The sequence below is a fragment of the Arachis stenosperma genome, chromosome 10 (assembly GCF_014773155.1).
Source record: "Arachis stenosperma cultivar V10309 chromosome 10, arast.V10309.gnm1.PFL2, whole genome shotgun sequence".
In the NCBI taxonomy this organism is placed as follows: domain Eukaryota; kingdom Viridiplantae; phylum Streptophyta; class Magnoliopsida; order Fabales; family Fabaceae; genus Arachis; species Arachis stenosperma.
In genome coordinates this window covers 119661275-119682190 of record NC_080386.1, presented here as the reverse complement: position 1 = coordinate 119682190, position 20916 = coordinate 119661275, and the positions used below count along the sequence as shown (strand labels likewise).

Below are 20916 nucleotides of genomic sequence, written 5' to 3'. Positions count from 1 at the left end.
CATCTAACTTATATTTTAAAATAAAAATAATTTTATTGACGAATATTATTTTAAATAATTTTATTAGAATTAAAAATTTAAAAATAATAAAAAATTATATTATAATTTAATTATTTTTTATTTGTATTAATTTTTTAATTATTATTTTATATTAATTTAAATTAACTTAAAAAATGTTAAATAAACTAAGACCCAGTTTGGATAAACATTTTAATTAAGTTACTTTTAAAAAAATAGTTTAAACAATAAATGCTTATATTAAAAGTATATTATAAATAAATTATTTTGTATTTGAATTTGTAGTTCCAAAAATACTTATTTTAAGAAAAAACGATAAAAAAAATTTATTTGAGAGAAGTTATTTTTTTTTTAACTTCTCCGTAAACACTAAAATAATTTTTTAAAAAATTATAATTTAATTTTAAAAATTATATCAAATATTAATACTATACCTTTTTATAAGGTAAAAAAAAAAACCTTATCAATCTATCCAAACTACCCTAATTCGTCAATCCACTTATTCATTATAAAGGAGGACGTGCTAACATTTGAAGTGCACTTTATTTGACGGTGCGTACCAGTCCGCCTGTGGCCTGTTTGAAGCATGTCAATGTAATTGTTCTCTTTGTACAAAAATATTCATCAGCACACAATCCAAAATATACGGATAGTAACAATATGGAGTATGGACTTCCCTTGAGAACTAAATTCTCCTTATTTTGACTTCTGAGGGTGACGTTCACTAGATGGGGCATATGCTTTAATATGGAGAAAGGATATGCTGGCCTATTCCTATTAGAATGGGAGGCAGAGGCTATCCATCCAAGGTCCAAATTTCTGTCCCTTTTAACAATATTAAAAAAAAAAATATAGGTAGACAATAAAAACACTAAATAATGTGAATAATAGATATATCGAATATTCATTTTACTAGGTGTACGAATGATTATTTTAATATTAAAATTTATATAAATAATTTAAAAGTGTAGTATATTTTTATTTGATTGATAGTTATTCATGTTGTCCACTTTACTTTAATCAATAAGCTTAAATTACTATTTTCTTAACTTTCCCTAAAGGTCCGATTGTAATACAATTAACTTAAAATTAATTTAATTTTAAAATCAAATTTCTTGTTTGAAATAAATTAAAAAACATATATTTCTACTTAGGCGAGGGCCCAAAAAGTTTACTACAATAAATAAAGTGGATACTAATAAGAACGTGACAAAAAATTTACATAGCAGACATGAAATTAACTAATTATTTTTTATTATAATTTAATTAAATATAAAGTGTAGTATTATATGATTTTTCCCTATATCCTAATCCGATATTTTAACCCAAAAGGAGTGAGGATTATAAAAAGAATAGTAATGTAGTATCAAAATAAAAAGAAAAAATAGTAAAATCTTGAAATAAATACTGACATTAACGGTACAAACTAGGATCTGACTCAGTGCTTATCCAGTAATTGAGGGATATAGAATACGATACATTAGAAAATTATGACAATGACACACTTGGAATTGGAATTGGAATAATTCAGCTTTTCTTTCTGGTAGCCCTAGTAAACATGTCTTTGATGTTATGTGATTCTGTCTCCATTTTTATTTTCTTAGCTTGTCTACCCCCCTTCTTTGCAATCGCATTTGAAGCCTTCTTTTCATCACTTCGTTCCTTGAATGGGGAAAAAAAGAAATTATTAAACACTAAACAAATCAACATCCAACAAGGCAAATATGCTAGGGCTCATCAAAGGAAAAAGGTCTTAAAAAGGAAAAAAAATGATAAATACCTGTATATCATTGCATAAATGTGAGCTATTAGTTCCATCAACACTTGTATGTGCTTTACCATTGACCTCAAGTATATTTAACCTGCAAACCCAAAATTATGCTTAAAAGGGATGAAAATTCAAAATTAAAATCTTCAAAATAGGACATTTTGGAAGGGCATACTTAAGGTGGTTACACAAAAGCTTCAACCAAGGCTCATCCTTCAAGTACTCTCCTAATATAGAGACTGCATCCATCACTACATCAGTAAAATTCAGAATGTTAATAATAATTCATCAACCAAGAAAAGAACCGGTGACCAAAAGTATGATTTTTGCATAGGAGCAAAGTCAAGAATTCTACTATACTCTAGTATTTATATTTCCCAAATTTAAAAATGTACATCACACATCATTTGTTTCAACGCATTATGATGTACATATCTCCGGAAAAGGTTTCAGCCAGCTTTTCACTAAATAGAAACATCAGTTCTACAACTTGCAAAGGATGGCACTACAGAATGCTCACACGTCTCTATACAAGACCCATTTGATTGGTTGGGACCCATGTTAAGGAGCATTTGCATAACTTTTTAATGTTGAGAGCATAAAAATTGTTAGACAGGAGAGACTGGACCACAGAAGCTCAAGTGTCTGGTAGCAGCTTCCATTTGCATATATACCCTCATCATTTTTGTGCAATATATACCAAAGTACAGAAAAATCCTAAATCTGAGACCATACAATGTGCTTGTGCTCTCACTACCGCACAAACACACATTTCAAGGGCAACATCTATCAGTCTTTTTTATCTCCATATGCAAACTATTATTTAGCTCCTAATTTGACCTCAACAGAAAAAAATTCCACAGAAGTTAGATGACAGAATGGTCATGGGCACTTTACATGTCTCTTTCTCTCCTTGAACAGCATAGTTTTTGTCCAATTTCAGTAGTGTCTCCTTCAGCAGATAAACCTAACATAAAAAGAACTATAAAACCTCAATAAAACCAAATAATAGCAAGTAGCAACAAAATCAAAGATAGCCAAACAAACACCTTAAGATAAAGAGAAAAGTAATAGATAGATTGCAGACCCTCTATAAAGGCATCCAAGTATACTTTGGGCACCTTTCTAGATGGATACTTGTAGACGAGTAATATTTACATAATAAACCTCACGTAGCTAGGCACTCGTTTGCTAAATAATCTACCACCTTCATATCATATAGAGGATGGATCCAATATTCAACTACATTTGTGTAAACTAGATTTCTTAGTGTCATGTGAACTAAATTGATAATTAAGAAAATATAGACACACCTTGTAGCACAGCCAACGTAGAACCTTTGAGTCGTCAAGCCTAAAGAATTTTGAGGATCCAACTTCTGCATATGCAAATGGGAGGAAGGGGACAAATTTAATGAACAGAATAACAATTAACTTCGATAACTATTACAACAGCATGATCTCAGTAGAATAAGTCCAGCATCTATCTTACGTTGCATTCCATTAAATAGTCACCTTTATTGACAGTTTTATTGCAACATTACAAAGAAAACTTATCCTACTAACTCTGAGAATTAAAAAACAAGAGAATGACTAACAATGAGATCACCATGCTACATTGTCATCACCAGTATAAAGAAATAAACAACAAACTCATCATTTTTTGCACAATAAACTTCTCCATGAGATGACAAGACAAATGAGCAGAATTTTAAATTAACAGAAGGTGTATAAGCAACGAACTACCTTTGACATCACAAACTACTTGCATGCAGTTCTCCACAGTCGAAAATAGTTGTTGATAATCAGGGAACCGATCAATAAACAAGATCTCATCTAACTGTCTGAACTTTCCAGGCTCATCCCCTTTCTGCATGCATTTTGAAGAATCGGTGCTATTGAGAAAGAAATAACTTTTAGGGAAGAAATACCCCAGAACTAACTAATCCCTCACAACCCTCAGAAGTATAAGTTTAGTGGATCCAGGATGGCAACTAACGTCCAATCTGGTTCATCAACTGTAGTTCATCTTACTCAGATGAACAAGAACATATTAAGAAGAAAAAGAAGCACAGAATTACCTTCATTCTAGCTTCATCAAATACAGGCAACATGATGAAAACAGGATCAATTGGTGTGGATAAATACAACCGACCATCTACCAGAGTGAAAAATAAGAAAGATAAGAAAATTTGCAAACAATTTCTCTGAAACTATTATTTAATTACAGTTTCTTCAGGAGTGACAGACCAAAAGATAGAGACTACTAACACAAGGAGTAATAATGATGTTTCAATCAGACTAAGAAATTATATGGGACTATTACTTTAATCAGATAAGATATTACTGAGAAAAAGCAATGTATCTAAAGTAATATCAACAATAATGCCCCACTTTGCATCTTAGAAAATCAAACATATACCTTCAGTTATATAATCTCCCAGAAACCAAGATCCATATAAGTTCTTAAACCACTGAAGTTCTTGAAGCACCCCATTTACAAAGAGATACTGTGTTGCATTTCCTGTCAAACAAATGAAACTAAACATTCAAAATCCTCAAGAAAGATCACATGAAAAATAAGTATGACCTTCTTGTCAGACCATAAGACCATCAAATTTAATGAAATCGTCAAGAAATCGAGATAGAAAAATGAGAATTAAATCCTATCACATGTCAAACAACTTGCAAATAGATAACACAAGCATCAAAATTCATAAGACAAAAAAAAGGATATTTCTTGACATACCAGATTTGGGATTACGAAGCAATATCGTTCGTGCCAAACCATTTCCACTGCTACCAGGATCTGCACTTCCAACATTTATATAAATAACTAAATAATCAACAGCAGCTCTGCAAAATTGTAACTTGCCTACACTGTTGAGAAAAATACATAAACCACTGAAAAATACATGACTACAAGACTTATGTTAAGGCTAGTAATCTTAATTCATCAATTACTGTTGGGGACTCATTCTCTTCATTGTGCTTTGCCCTTGTCTACCCTAACATCCCAACCCTTCTGTATAGATCTCCATATATTATCCAATTTCAGTTGACAATGGGGTCATGCTTATTTATATGCATACTATTGTTCAGGTTCACCTGTCATTTACAATTTCTTCAATTCAAAGACCAATGGTTCCATAAAACTAAAGTTCATAATTGGTACACATATATAGAATATGAATAATCAAGAGTATCAGAAAATGTTAAGACTTCCACAAAATATACAATATTAATAATTGTTTTCGACTAAAAACATAAAGAGAGGTCATGGCCTTCACAAAAATAAAAATATTAACATTAAATGGAAAAGTAAATAAATAGCCAGGCAACTGGGTGAGCTGCGTAGCTAGCTGCATTCTTCTTCCATTCATATGTTTCCTCTTGAGAATAATGTAGTATATGTCGAATATTAATCCTTTTTTTTTCTCGGAAGTAAATGAAATTCTTGTTATCAACTTCCATGATTCACAAATTACAAAATTTCATAATAATAAACTCAAACAAAACCAACATATACACTGCATTTGAAATTCACAAGCTCCACATTTCACAACTTGAAATGAAAACTATGAATATAAGTAACTTACCGGGTGCAACGAGAACGCGGGGTTCCTTAACGCCTTCGCACCAACTCATAGATTTAACCAAAAAAGAAATGGATTGAAATTTCACTCACTTTTCCCTTTTTCTTCACTCACCAAGTGAGAAATCGAATGAATCCTGAACCAACAAACACAACAATCTGCATTAGGGTTTGAAGCAACAGAAACGAACCGAACACACTTTGGCGCTTTGCAATGAACACAGTCACACACACAGAGCGGGTTCGACTTTGCGCGCGCGCGCGCATATTTCAGAGACCCTGAATTTCTTGGTGGGTCAGGCCCAGTTCTAGGCCGAAGCCCAATGAAAACTAAACCATGACTGAGCTGACTGAGCTGACTGAGCAAGCTTCATCAGTCGTTTTTCCGAAAAGGAGGAGGGCCCAACCCTTGTGCATTCCCCACATGATCATACCATTTCCTTCTTTGCACAAGAGAGTCAACAATTCCACTTGTCTTTGGTGTGGGTTGGGTTCTTCCAGGCCCATAACAACGACTGAAAAAACCCTCAGTAAATTGCCAAAAATTAAACCGAGTCGTCAGCTCACTTGTCCGCTTAAGCAAGTGTCGGGAGTTCGAACCCCGCCTTGTGCATGCAGCAACTCATTGGCTAGCGACAGACCCTTAAATAGAGCTCAGATCCGCGACGGATTAGTCCTTAACCTGTCGGGTTGAAAGATACCGTTTGGATAAAAAAAAAAAATTGCCAAAAATTATGAGTTTAATACTTTAATTAACATACACTAATTAGTCCCACGTTTTATTAACGATAAACTAAAAAAAAGTACTCGAAAATTTATGTCTTAAGCAAAAATAATTTTAAAATATATAAATAACAAATAAGATCTCTAAATATTTAAAATTTAAAAAATAGATATTATATCATTTTTAAAAATAAAAAAATATATTTTAATATAATTTTTTATAAATATTATTAAAAAGTTGAGATATTTTAATTCTTAAAATTTGATTATTTTAAATTAAGTGAATATTTGTTAATATTTTTTGTGAATGACCAAAGTACTTTAAAAAGTAAATAAATAAAATTAGATATCGAAATTTGTTCCAATTTTTGTATGCAAGAGATAATTATTTAGAAGATTCATGCAAAAAAAATAGAGTAAAATTTGATCTCTAACATTTTTTAACAAATTCTTTTAATAAAAAATTGGTCATTCATGGAAAAGATATTAAAAAAAAATATTCATTTAGTATATTACTAAATTTTAAAGATTAAAATATCTTATTTTTTTATAATTCTTGTAAAAATTATAGTAAAATATAATTTCTAAAATTTTTTAATAATATATATTTAATATTTGGTTATTTTTGTCATGTTTTTAAATATTTTAAAATTTTATTTATTATTTGTATTTTTAAATTTTTTTTGTTAGTAATATAAATTTATAATTAAAAAAGATCAAATTTATAATATTTTTTATAGTTAAAAAATTTATAAAAAATATAATTAAAAAATCAAATTTATTTCTTTTTTCATACAAATAATTTTAGGATTATTTTTATGAAATTATGTAAAAGAATCAAAATTCAAATTAAATTAAATATTATTCTACTATTGATAGACCATTTTGAAATAAATAAGTATTAATGAAGGTAACTGTATCAGTAGTAGTAATAAATACTTATTGGGTTATTATTTATTACATATTTACGAGGAGAAGCAAAATAACGGTAAAATAAATAGAAAAGAGACCTTTAACAAACATTGTAGTGCCCTGGGTCCCCTTTGAACGCACTTGTAATGGCAAAGAAAATAGCATGTAGATTCTCAATTTTGAGTAAATTTTATAATGGTCTTTGAAATTCAAGATATTATTCAATTTAATTTTTGAAGGTTTAATTTTATTATGAGAAATGTTAGTTGTCTTTTAACTTTTAGTTTTTAGTTAATATTTTTAAAGATTTATTATTATTTAATTAATTTAAATACCTACTTTTATATATTAGTTAGTCAAAAAATCAGAGGAGTTATTTATTTTTTTTTTCTAAAAACTTAATAAAGAATAATATTTAAAAAATATCCAGCTGTACTTATTTATTATAATAGTCCTTTAGATTGAGTTTCGGACATTATAATGATTCTTAGACATCTTTTCGATGCTAAACTGTCAAAAGGTTGATATAGTCATCCTTTGCCATGCAGGAGTATCCAACAGCAAATTGACATGATAAAATTGTGATTGGACCTAATTTAGTCCCTCCTTCTCTATTTAACCCTAATCCAATTTGCTCCCTCCCAATCTAAATGTTAACTTCGAGTTAAATCTCAATTTGGCCTATGAAATTTGGTCCGATACTCAAAATGATCTCCACAATTTCGTTGGCCCCAATTAGAACCCCAAATTTGCAATCGTGGCTCCGACTTGTCCCTGTGATTATCTCCGTCACTAAAATACTGATCTGGCGCAATTATATGACATGGTAGACTACACGTGGCCTGTTAAGTGCTGAGTAGGATTGTTAACAGTTATATGACCTGGAGATGAAATTTTTTGTCTCAATCTAGCCCCTACGATTGAAATAAATCCCTAGACAAAGGCCAACCCCCCCAAACTAATAATTCATCATCGTCTTCATAATGATGATTGGGAGCAGCAGTTAAGTTTCAAGGAGCTCAAGTAGGTCACGTTCACATGGAACGTGGGCGAGGATCACCAATCGCATTAGAGCAGGGAAGTCCTCAATGGTATGAATGTGGGATGCGGCCTATTCTTCATTGGTCTGGTACAGACGCCAATTCTGAGTGACCTTTTTTGGTTGCCCAAACTACAATGTGAGTTGTTAAATCTTGGGAGCTTATTGGAACCTTCTTATTAATTATTTTTTAATGTTAGTTTTTTTTTCTAGTATCATTGTAGACCGTAGGGAAGAGATGGTGCAGGCTTTTCGTATGGGCAGATGAGGAGGTAGAAGCCATTGTTGGGAGAGTTGATTCTGCAAGAGATGTTGACCATTGAAAAATAAATTTAAGCTGGACAATTAGGAATTTGGAAGCTGATGTTAAGGTTTTTAAAATATAGAACTATATTTTAAGTTTGTTTGTGTCTTCGATTGTGGTTTTGTGTATTGGTTATGGCTTAGTTGTAGGAAAATAATAAGTGAAATTGTTCTTGATTGTACAAATGAAATTGACTTGAATGCAATAGATATGTTGAATATCACTTTTTGCAAGTTTTATTTTCAAGTTGGCTAATATGGTGATGTTGAATATTATCAATTTTCGCAATGTAGTAGTATGAAGTTGCAGTAAAAAATAGCACCTAATTAAACATAAATTATTATAATAACTAATATGTAAATTTCATTTTCAACTTGGCTAACATGGTGGTGTTGAATATTATCACATTATGCAACATACACGTATCAAGTTGCAGTTAAAAACAACACCTAATTGAAGATAAACGATTATAGTAACTAATAGGCAAGTTTCATTTCCAAATTGATAATAAGGTTATACTAGCACTAACAGTTATGACAGTCACCAACATTGATGTCTATCTAGTATCATCATTATACAAAATACTAAAATCATTTAAAATAGAACCACTTATTCAAATCCAAACGTAAACACTCTATATCAGTTTACTGTTTTTGACTGGTACATAAACAAATCCTAAAATACAATCATCAAGATGAACCCAAGTTTAAGATAATTAAAAACTACAAAATAGAAAGCATCTCATCACTTCTTCCTTGGAGGTATGAAGCCTGGCGTAGGGACAAACTTTATGACCCCTGCTAATCTTGTTCCTATCCCAGAACTTGCTCCCTGCATTGGGTCTATATTTGCAGCAAGTGACGGTTGAGTTGATCTTCTCTTTGGAGGCAACTTCTTTGGCCTTTTAGGTTGAATTAGAGTCGTGAAGCAACCTGTAAAATAGTGAGTCTGTTCTGAGTCTGTTCTGCTACAGAAATGTGTAAGCAAGAATTATTGTTTATTGCTTTGGAGTGAGTTGAGAAGTCATACCCCTTCATTAATCAATGGTTGTGAATAACTAGGTTGTTTGATTTCAACCTCTGAAGCTGCAGTATAATTTTCAGCATTGTTACCAGCATCATTTCCAATATCATTAGCAACATGATGTCCATCATTGCTAGAATGCTAGCAGTATCCCCATTACGTCCATCAGCACCAACATTGGCAGCATCACCAGTATTTGCAACAGCTTCAGCAATGGCTTCATTTGCAGCCTTTTTATGACTGTAGCTTTTTTTAGTGTGGCCTTTTGTCCCACAATAGGTACAAGTAAACTGATTGTACTTTCTGTTCAACTTAGTTGCACTTTTTTGCTTTTTACTGCCTGAAGGTTCCTCATTGGCATCTTTTCTACTCATCTTTTCCAAAGTTTCTGACTTTTTCTTTGCTTTAAAAGTTAGAGGCTTAAGGTATTAAGATTTTTCCCATAGTGCTTCCCCTGAAATTGGATTCAATGAGTGCAAGTATGTAGCCCTATACGAATCCATAGTCAGCCATTTGTGTCAAAAGTCCTCAGGATCTTTGTTTACCCTTGACAGTGCAGCACATGCGTGAACACATGGCATACCTACAATTTATATGACTCATTAATGAAATTTACACAGAAAGCTCAACAACATTAACAAACTTATATATTAATGAAGTTCTTAAAGTATTTAAAGTCAGTGAAGAAAATCTCATGTGAAGAAAAATATTTTATGGCTAACCTTATGTACTCCTTGTGTACTCCTACTATAATTAATTACCATCAATATTAAACTAATAAAAAAATTATCTAGGTAACAGTCAGCTCAACAATATAAACAAATCTATATATATTAATCAAATTTACACAGTAGACTCAACAACATAAACAAATACATATATTAATTAAATTTACCAAAGTAGTTAAAGTCAGCTCAACAACATAAACAAATATATATAGTAATAAAGTCTGCTATGCTGAACAGGGGTAACTTGCCTATGTGATTGGCTAATTTCACTTTGTTCTTTGCAATTGACCTCATTGCAAAAATCCTAACCTCTGCCAAAAATGTTATAATTGGCTTTGTCCGGTACTCCTTGATCCTAAAGTTAAAAACCTCATATGCATTATTTGTGATGTTATCAATTTTTAGGTCATGCCTAAAGAATGCCTTGGTCCATGATTCCTTAGGCCATTTGTCCAAGTAAGCCCACGCTTCTTCGCTTCGATTCCGATTTCTGTCCATTTTCTGCTGAAATCCATGCCTTGTAGTTTCTCTAGCACACTCCCATAAAAGACCCCTAAGTTATAACTCCTTCCATTGCTTATTAAAGTTCCTTCACAAGTGCTAGACATAGAACCTGTGGTGGGCTATCGGCATTACCTCCCGTATTACTGGTATAAGTCCCTACATCATTCAATTTATTTAATATTGTGCCTCAAACAGACCCCTTAAAATATATTAATGTACTCAATAAGACTCCTCAAATATTTTAATGAACTTAATTAAAACATTCAGCAAGTTTGGAAAATTAAATAAATGAACGAATTTTTTTACCTTCTGCATGTCTGACATTATGCACCACCCATGATTTGGTTCACCAACATCATCAACCAGTAGCTCTAAAAACCACCTCCAGTTCTCTTTGTTTTCTATCTCCACTATGGCCCAAGCAATGATGTAGACATGGTTGTTGGCATCCTGGCCAACTACATAGAGGATTTGTCCTCCAAACTGTGTCTTCAAGAATGCTCCATCTAGGCCGATTAGTGGTCGACACCCAGCCTTGAATCCTTTCTTGCATTCATCAAGGTAAACATATATTTTTTCAAAAATGGGATTTGAATCGAGTTAGGGACTAACACCAATCTTAATGGTGGATCCAGGATTACTCTTAAGAAGAGTCTCTGTATAGACCCTCAACCTTAAATACTGTGCAGCCGCATCACCATATACCACATTTCGTACATCTATGAGGGCTCTAGTCAATGATGATTTGTTCAAATCCAAGTCACATCTTCTCTTGAAATATGTTGCTGCCTTTCCATGTTTTAGGTTTGGATACTTCTTAAGCATCTTGACTAATTTTCCTGCAAGTCACTTTCTATTTGCAGCTCTGTTTTTGTCTTTTTGGGACATATATGATCATTATAAAATGTCTTCACTTGCCAACATGTCTCCTCACGATCTTTGCTTGCATAAGCCACCCACTTACATCCTTGTTTTTTCCACTTACAGATTGCTCTTGCCCTATAGCTCTCATTCGTTCTCCATTTGATATGCCTCCTCTCTTGTATAGTGAATTCCCTAACCGCTTCAATGAAGTCTTGTTTAGTGTTGAACTTCATTCCTACTTGAAGGTTGCACTCTCTGAATCTAGCTCCCTCATTAAATTCTGGGAACACATCATCACTATCATCTGCTGTGTCCTCATCTTTGCTGTTTGGGGAGTTTTCATCTCTTCAGAGTGCCAGGAGTCATTTCCATCTGAATCAGCAAGATATGGATCATAGGCATCATATTCTCCACCCTCGGCAACAGTTTTGTTGCCTAACACTTCTACCTAGTCAACCTCCTCATCAGAGTTCACCATTAGCATATTTTCTTCCAATAGCATTTTTTGTTTTCTCTTGCTCCAAGCAGACCCAGGTGCATGTTTCAACTTATAATTCTTCTTTGTCACTTCAACTCCTCCATTGTCAGTCTCAGTTTCACTTGAGCTCTCACTAGCCCTTGCCTTATAAAGAGAGTCTTCAAAACTCTCATATGAATAATTGCTACTACTGTTATCATCCTCATTGCCATGCTTATTTTGTTGAACTTTAGGTGTTGATCTACTAGCTGACCTGGTCATAGGGGGAGTGAATTTGACAGTGGTTGCTCTTGGCAGCTTTTGGTTTGTTAGAATTTGGTGTGACTTTTTTAGTTGTGGACTTAGATGACTGGGGCTTTGGTTGGGTTTGCTTGACAGTGGTAGGTTGACATAAGTTGGGCTTGGAGATAGTGGGCTTCGTAGTGGTGGGCTTAGATTGGTTGGACTTGGATGTAGTGGGATTAGCAGTGGTATGATTAGATGGAATAGGCTTGAATGTAGTGGGCTTGGCAGTGGTGAGCATAGATGACTTGGGCTTTGATGTAGTTAGTTTGGTTTCATTGGTGATTGTTGACTTTGTTGGGGCATTAGCTGATGCATTAGGTGGGGGTTTGGTAATTGAAGTAGTCTTAACATTTGATTTTGTGCCTGTATTAAAGTTGGGGATTGTTGGTGTTAAATCAATAGTGGATTGTTTGGTGGTGGTGTAGGGGGTGCTTGTATTTGGGTTTGGGGTGGAAATAAAAATGGGGTTTGGAAAAATCTCACACAAGTCTGGACACTCTTCCTCATCATCAAATTTAGGTTGGGATACTCCATGTTCAAAGTAAATATGTACAATTCCTTGGTTATTCTTTGCATGAAAACACATCTCCAACAACTCAGAATCATGTGAAAGAGATCTTAACCCAGTCTTCAGAGGTCTTCTAGGAGCCAACCACCAACATTTCACAATGTTATCATACCCTAACATTTTGTAGTAGTCCCTAATTGAAATCATATCCATCGTGTCTTCATCTAACCTAACCAACTCATTAGTGTTGCCTCAAACATATAATACATTACTATCCTTCTTGGTAACAATCCTATCTCCATGGTGAAATACTATAGTTATATAGTCATCCATCTGTAAAGAAATTTCAAACAAATTCAGACTAATTTTTATACATACGGCATTCATAAGAAACCATCCCAAAAGCACAATTGTCAAATCTTTCCATTACAATATTAATCCTAGACATACAACCAACCAATATCTCACTCATCAACGAAACTAACTTTGTAGCAAACTAAAAAAAAATCAGCATCAAACCCGAAGTCCTACATTGCATGTGTACATTAACCACAATAGTTTATTAACATAATGGAACACAAAATATAGGAAAAATCAATAACCAAAATTAAAGAAGTAGAAGATAGCACATTGGTAGCAATGGGTTTCATAACTAACATCTATATGAATAATATAGTTTTGTGCTTGTGGTTTCTTCACTCTTGCCAAAATTCCAAGTTTGCATAGATTTTCAGAATAGCTAGAAGGAGTTCATTTGGATTTCAAAGCAACGCATCAGGGAAAACAAGTAAGAACAAAAAAAAAGAAGTGTAAGGGTTTTCTTGATATTTTGCAACATATGATCATCGTAGTGGAAAAAGAGTTTTAACCCACAAAAAATTGAAACGATATGGTTTCCAAAGGGTTTGGGCGCGAAACCAATTCGTCGTCGTTTAAGTAGTGTCCACCGTGTAATGTAATTGCACCAGATCAGCATTCCGGTGACGGAGATGATTGCAGGGATAAGCCAGAGTAACGATTACAAATTTGGGGGTTCTAATTAGTGCCAACGAAATTGTGGGGGTCATTCTGAGTATCGGGCCAAATTTCAGGGGCCAAATTGAGATTTAACTCGTTAACTTCTGGTGCTTGCTTCTTCTTCCTACTTCCTCCCATCCACTCCGATAAAAATTCATCACAACCAAATAATCTTGTCACTTTAGTCACACAAAACACTCTAACTGTTGTTTAGCACAATGCACTATAATAATCTTCGTCCCTCCAAAACCCTCTCAATCCCCTTTCTTCTCTCTCAATTACCCTATTCATTCTTCGTTCTTTTTTTCTTTCGCTCTCTTTTAGATTTCTCAAATTCTAAGGTTAGGGATTTCTCCTTTTTCTTCAATTTTTTTCTACTATAAGAGTTACCCACATGATGCAGACGTGAGGTAACCCTCGCGATTTCTTCTTCAATGGAGGCCACAACCGCCGTTGTCGCTACCGCCAACCTACTGCTGTTGCTCACGACACCTCTCTCCAGTTGCTGCCACCTCCATAACGTAAGAAATGACATGCTGTTTCTGAGAACCGTCATTCGTCGAGACACCCTGAGGACAAGGTATTGGTTTGGTATGTCAACATCTTTCTCTAAGAACGATGCTGGAATATGAGCGTTGTTCTAAATCGAAAAAAAGAGATGATTCCATCTTTTTATTTGTTTTGTTGCTAGGGTTTGGCAAGGTATTTTGATGCAGTAGTCTTTTTTTTCTCATTTGAAAACAGATGTTGTTTGGCGTATTTTATGGTGGACACTGTGGTCATTAGTTTTGGCAAGTGCAGTGAAGCATCTAAGTTCTAAATACTTGATATTTGATTTGTAGCTCTTATTTATATTTAATTATTTATTATGTTATTTCTTATAAAGGGAGCAAGGCCTATACATTTCTAATGTCTGATAGAATGTTGTCTCATATCACTGTTGAGTAAATTTCAGTAACTGCAGATACTCTGAAGGCTTTGATTAAGAAGAAGAAAAAGAAGAGCAAGAAGAAAGGGAATCCAGTTTGAAAGTTGGGATGAACTAGGATTTTATAATGGAGGATGGACTAAATTGGGTCCAATTGCAATCTTGCCATGTCAACTTGCTGTTGGACACTCCTGCATGGCAAAGGATGACCACATCAGCACTCCAACAGCTGAGTTAGCACCGAAAAGATGGCCAGAGACCATTATGGTGCCCAAAGCTCAATCTGAGGGACTATTATGATGACTTGGAACGTCGAGAACTAAATTAGGTCATTCTGTGAATCTCAGATACTGTTATGAGGATTTATTCTCTCAATGTGATCACTCTCTTACGGGTAAAGCAAAGCAGTCACTAACACCAAGCACCATGGCGTGTGGGTTAGGTTCTGCTCTTCTCTTTTCTTTACTTTTCTCTTCTCTTTTGTTATCAATGTTAGCATTCTTAATGGCACTACCAATTCTCACTTTTGCTATCAATGTCATTTTTTATGATTCTTTCTTTTTTATCAGGGTGTATAAGAACTTTTTCTTTCTTTATGTTCTCTATACTTTAACATCTTAATTTTGACATGTTAATATTTTTATTTTTCAAGTATATGTGTGAAACGACTTAACCAATTTGGCTCTTTCTTGATTCAACTTTTTCCAATATTGGATGTAGTATTGCAGAACATTTTCTTGAAGGTAAGGGCTCTTGAGCAAAAAGGGATAAGGGAAAAAGTTGAATGAAGGCTGAATTTTGTGGTATGAATGCCTTTTTCTTCTTTTTTGTTTGTTTTCTTGAACTGCTTCACTTTATTTCTTTTGTGGGTTGGGGTTGGGGTTGAAGCATGATATTAGGGGAAGATCAAAAGTAACAATGATTTTTTTCTGTGGGGTAATCTTTTAAGTTTTAAAAATGAAATCATCTTTAAAAATATATTTATCAGAAATTCAGATGTGAAAATTACAAGCAAAGGTTGATTCTAACCATCACTTACATAACATACAAAGTATTCTATGTCCCGCAACACTGCCATCTCTCTTTGCTTGTAATTTATGAAAAAGTAAACATATATGAACCTTTCTAAATCTCGTATTCATTCAAACTAGCTATATAATAGATTCTTGTTTACTTCCCTTAGTTATAGTATAGTAATGCACTTCTCCCATTCTTATGCTTAATTATAACGATGAGTTTGCTGTTGTGATTTCAATAGGAGTCTCTTATTTGTGTGTATTCATTTTGTTGCTACTAATTTGCTAGAAAAGATAGAAATTTTAGTTGAGCCTCCTCACAAAATTAAGACAAAGAAAAAGCATTATTATTTCTTTGAATGTCATTACTTTAAAGGATGTGATGATGCCAATCCAGGGAAAAGCATTATTACATTTTGGCATTGAGTATTATTTGTTTTGCATTCGACAAACATTGCTGCTTCTTTGGTAAATATTATGTTTTAAATACTCGTGAAATGTTGAGTAGTGGACTACGCCGTTATGAAGCATAAATTTTAGTTATCTTTCAGCTGGAGTTTCATAACAAATTCTGAAATTTTTTGTGTTCATAAGAAAATGATAAAGGTTGTCCACATCTATTATCCAACTGTATTTCTTAATCATTGAATTTGATTGAAGGAATTAAAGTATTGGTAAAGTATTTGTGCCTTCTAGATGCAATGATATTTAGGTATATTGATTGTTTCCAGCTATATTTGGACTATTGCTGCAAGTTAGCTATTACTCTCCTCGAATTATCATAATATTGTGTCTTGTGTAGTCTTGTAAGCCTCCTAATTTTATTTACTCTTCTTGCACTTTTTCTTGATAATCCTTTTTTAAACATGTTGGGTGTCTACTTACCTGACAGACAGTGAATATTATATATTAAGTATATATACATACATCTTTGTATCTAAATTTGGTATTATCATACAGATTGTGTAATCTTGTTACTAAGCTATGTATATGTAGTTTGTAGGTTGAAAGTAGCTTTGGAACTGTTAATGATGTCGCAAACTCAATTATGTAAAAATTTTGGGACTCAACTTTAGCGCTAGAACCATCAGATAATTATAACACTCAGAGGTACTTAGCTATTTCACTTCAGTATACAATTTGTTTTTAGTTTGACAGCACAAGCAAGGTACTATTTTTTCTTTGTATTATTTCACTTTTTTTGTTCTTTGCTAATGTAATATTTCAATTTTAAAGCTTTCGGCTTCCATTTGCCTTTTATAATAGAGAAAATCAATAGCAAGAAGGCTCAAAGCTAAAACAGATCCTATGAAGAAAAGACATGTGACAGGTTTTGTAGTATTTTATCCAAGTGTGATATTTTGAATAGATCCCTCGGGTATTTTGGGCATAAGGAATTTTCTAAGAAGTAACCACATTCTCATATAATTGGCAGATAATGTGTACGAAAGGACGACACATGCGAGGGGGAGGGGAGGGGGGAGGTCGACCGACGTGGCCATCCGTATGGGGGAGGGTGCCCGTCCATGGGGGGATGGTGGGTCGAGGTGGTCTGTCCATGGGGGAGGGCAGGTGAAGAGGTGGTCGTCAGTCCAAGGCCATTACAAGGGAACCGATAATTTGCGACGGTTTTAAATCGCAGCAAAACGACATACTGGAGGTTCCAGAAACGTTGCGGTTTACTGGGTGGAGATTTGATTTTGTGGCGGTTCTAATGAACCGCTAGCATAACTGCAGCAAAATCATGGATTAGTGTCGGTTGATTTAAACTGCCGCTATTTGACTAACTTTGAATTAGACGACACTTTGCTGACGGTTTTGAATCGCTGCTATTTAAGGACCATTGAGTTTTTCAAATTTATTTTCGGCCATTTTGTAACCGCCACTATTTCCCCGGCAATGGCCGCAAAAATATTGTATTTTGCATCTGCAATCAATGCTTTTTTAAATTTGAATATACTTGGTATTATTTTTTATTTCTTTTATTATTTTTGGAATTTTTAAATATTACAAATCTTAATTATTTTGTATCTGAAAAAATAAATTGACGAGTAAACAACATTAGCAAAACTATCAAGCAAATTCATATATTTATCCAAATATCAATAAAGTGTATTCCTTAAAAAGAGTTGCATAGTCAACAATAAAAAAGTATATTAAAAAAAATTACAATCATAAGATCTATTTTCCACTCTGTCCCTCCAACGAATTCATCCATGCAGGGACGTCTAGTGGCAGCTCCACACCTTGCCCTTGAATTAGACATCTCTGAGCACTCTCCATCGCCTGCATATTTATCTTTCCGACAGCTACTTCATCCTCCAGTGCATGCCTTTTTGTCTTCTCGGCTGCTACTTTATCCTCCACTGTCTTTCTTTTTAATTTCTTGGTCGCTAGCTTTGCTTGTAGTTTAAGAAACACCCTTTGGGTTTCCTCTCTTTGAGCTCTATTGCTCGGTTGATGGGAATTCGTACCGAAGACTTGACTAGAAGTCGGTATGATACCCATGCCATGCACTCTACCCAAGTGCTCCTTTCTGAGAGCTTGAGCAAGCGAATCATTTTGAGACAACAGTCTAAAAGATTCATCATGTTGCTCAATCTCCGCAATTCTTTCCTACACACATACATAAGCAAACATAAGCATTTATTAGCTAGTTGCTAACCGTATAGACTTTCAACAAAATTTTAAAAAATAAAACCTACGAGAAACAACTTAGTGATTCTTAACACATTACTTATACCAATAGAACGAGTTGCATCATAGAGATAGGAGCCATTAGGTCGTTTGTGCATTAAGGTCTACAACTTTCCTCTACCAACTCTCCTCCCTTGTCGCTCCGACGGTAACAATATAGTTTAAAAAGTGAATATGTAGACGAAGAGAATGTTCAAAAAGTGAGTCAAATGTAAATTACCTCTTCTTCTCCGAACCTTGCCAAGCTTTTTGTTTCGCCAGTGTGAGTGTATAGCTACTTTGATCGATTCATAGCATTTTTCCTACACTTCTCCTATCATGCCATCAAAAGTAAAGGTTACTAGACACCATTTTTTACTAACTCAATGTAACATAAATTGACTTTTTCTGTTATGAAATAAAATTATGTTACCTTTTGTGTCTTCACTGTTGTGATAATCAAGATACCATCTCCAATGATCCGCAGTAATCCACGATGGGCGGCCTTCAATATTTTGTTCAATAGTCAATTGTGAGTCATAATGATCATGATACAACCTATTCCTCGTTTCCTTCCAAGCCTTCCCTAATATTTTTAAAATTGTACGCTTGATAATTTCCCCATTATCTTCATCAAAATGGAACATTTCCTGTAATAGTAAAATTAAATTGTTAGTAGGTGTCAAATTAAGATTCTCGAACTCTACAAAAATATAAAATTTTACCTTTACACATTCATTATAGATCTTGTCCTTTGAGCAAACCTTTCTCCCGCCTTTCTCGCAAATTGAAAATTTGGTGTAGTCAGATCCTAGCAATTCGAGAACGCCGCTCAGTATACCAGCTTCAGCTCCATTTGGTTGCAGGTTCCCATTGAACCTGAGTATGATCTTTCTACCATTAGGTGGCTTCATAGATTCCTTCACTCTCAAATGAGCTTTTTTGATTGTGCCATCGGATTCTATACATCATAGTTAGTCTGTATGAGTAACTATTGTGGCCAAGATGCGATGAAATCATAGAAAAATAGAGCATAAAAAAATTCATTAAATAAATTCTTGTATACCAATTGTTTTTACATCCCAAAATTTAGTGGTCTTGCGTCCCTTGTGCTTTTGAGCCTCCGATCCAGCAAACAGGTTATCAACGTGTTGCTCAAAAGAATCTACCTCATCTGCTTCTAGGTTTAAGTCTTCATCGTTCGACTCTGAGTTTTGAACACCATTCATGCAAGTCTGTGGAGCAGGTGGTGGTTCGCTACGAGGAGGATGAAAAGGGCATAAAAATGAGGCTACGAGGGAACCACCGCCACTAGACGGTGGAATTGGGCAGTCCACTTGATAGGAGGATGAAGCCGTAGCAGATCCTACTTAAGGTTGCTGGCATGCTGTGTCTAACTTGGATATCTTCGTGTAATGACCTATCCTAGGCATCTTAATATACTGCATTTGGATCATAACATATAGAAACAAGAATTTGAATATTTTTTTCTCATATAGAAATGCATCCATATATAAACTAGAAAATCTTCACTGCCAAAAAATATAAGCACAACAGCAAAATTTATAATATAAGTGCAAACTACATGTACAAAATTTGATATTTATCAACATAATAGTAAATCCAAACCAAAATATAGAGAAACATAAAATCTTTGAATCAATACCAGGTTCAAGAAAAAAAATAGCAGCAGCCTTCAACATAATAATGCAAGTAGACTTGTTCAACCTCAACACAAAAAAATTATTAGGTTCTATAACATATTTGATTATTTTAGTAACTGATTATTCTGATCTAACAGAGTATTTTAGCATTACAAATACTCTCACATTGGACATGGAATTGATTTTACACAAAAAGTGACCAGGATAATGCTCAACAATCACAATCCAAGGGCAATTTTGATAACTTGTGTGGGGCTATAATTTATGTTAAGCAGGATCACTAAATACAAAAGATAGATTATTGGTTGAACTAAATATTGTACAAGTGAGTGATGCTTACTGTAATTTATGCATGTATAAGCAAAGTGAATACCTCTTTATTTATTATAGAACAAAGCTCAAATAACCCAGGTGTAGAAATGTAAACTGATCTAATCCAAATAATACAAAAGATTTCTTTGAAATACCTCTTTTTTATTATTATTATTATTATTATTATTATTATTATTATTATTATTATTATTATTATTACTATTTCTAGTATGATCGTTACTATTATTAATTATGAAGTATGGAAATCAAAGGCGGTTTACATTTATCATTGAGTTAGATATATATCATCATTATCATTGTATATATATATATATATATATATATATATATATATATATATATATATATAAATATAAAATAATAAAAAAGAAAGCCAAAGGCGGCTTAACAGTTTACTAATTAATCATGCATATATATGTATATGATTAGCATATGCGGGAGAGGGAAAAAAAGAGAGAAAAAGAAAACGGGAGAGAGAAGAACGTAACAAACCGTAAATCCCACCAAACTTCCAGCTTCGATTTCTTGAAATTC

The 20916-nt window shown here is 33.5% G+C and overlaps 1 protein-coding gene across 1 annotated transcript; it reads right to left on the bottom strand.

Annotated features, from left to right (window-relative positions):
- Window positions 1-1254: 1254 nt before the first annotated feature.
- Window positions 1255-5635, bottom strand: LOC130956021 (uncharacterized). Its single transcript, XM_057883046.1, has 10 exons — window positions 5385-5635; window positions 4535-4594; window positions 4208-4309; window positions 3867-3943; window positions 3532-3655; window positions 3100-3164; window positions 2684-2753; window positions 1962-2037; window positions 1799-1880; window positions 1255-1680 (listed from the first exon to the last, which is right to left on the bottom strand). The coding sequence occupies exons 1-10, from the start codon at window positions 5431-5433 to the stop codon at window positions 1546-1548; spliced, it is 840 nt and encodes a 279-aa protein (XP_057739029.1). The 5' UTR covers window positions 5434-5635; the 3' UTR covers window positions 1255-1545.
- Window positions 5636-20916: the final 15281 nt, after the last annotated feature.

Bases quoted from the DNA above. Each gene is read 5' to 3' on its own strand.
- LOC130956021 (XM_057883046.1), bottom strand. From the start codon at position 5,433: ATGAGTTGGTGCGAAGGCGTTAAGGAACCCCGCGTTCTCGTTGCACCC. The intron at 4,595-5,384 runs GTAAGTTACTTA...TTGGAAGTGCAG, and splicing joins CCGCGTTCTCGTTGCACCCG to ATCCTGGTAGCAGTGGAAAT. The intron at 2,038-2,683 runs GTAAAGTGCCCA...TTACTGATGTAG, and splicing joins TCAAGGAGAGAAAGAGACAT to TGATGGATGCAGTCTCTATA.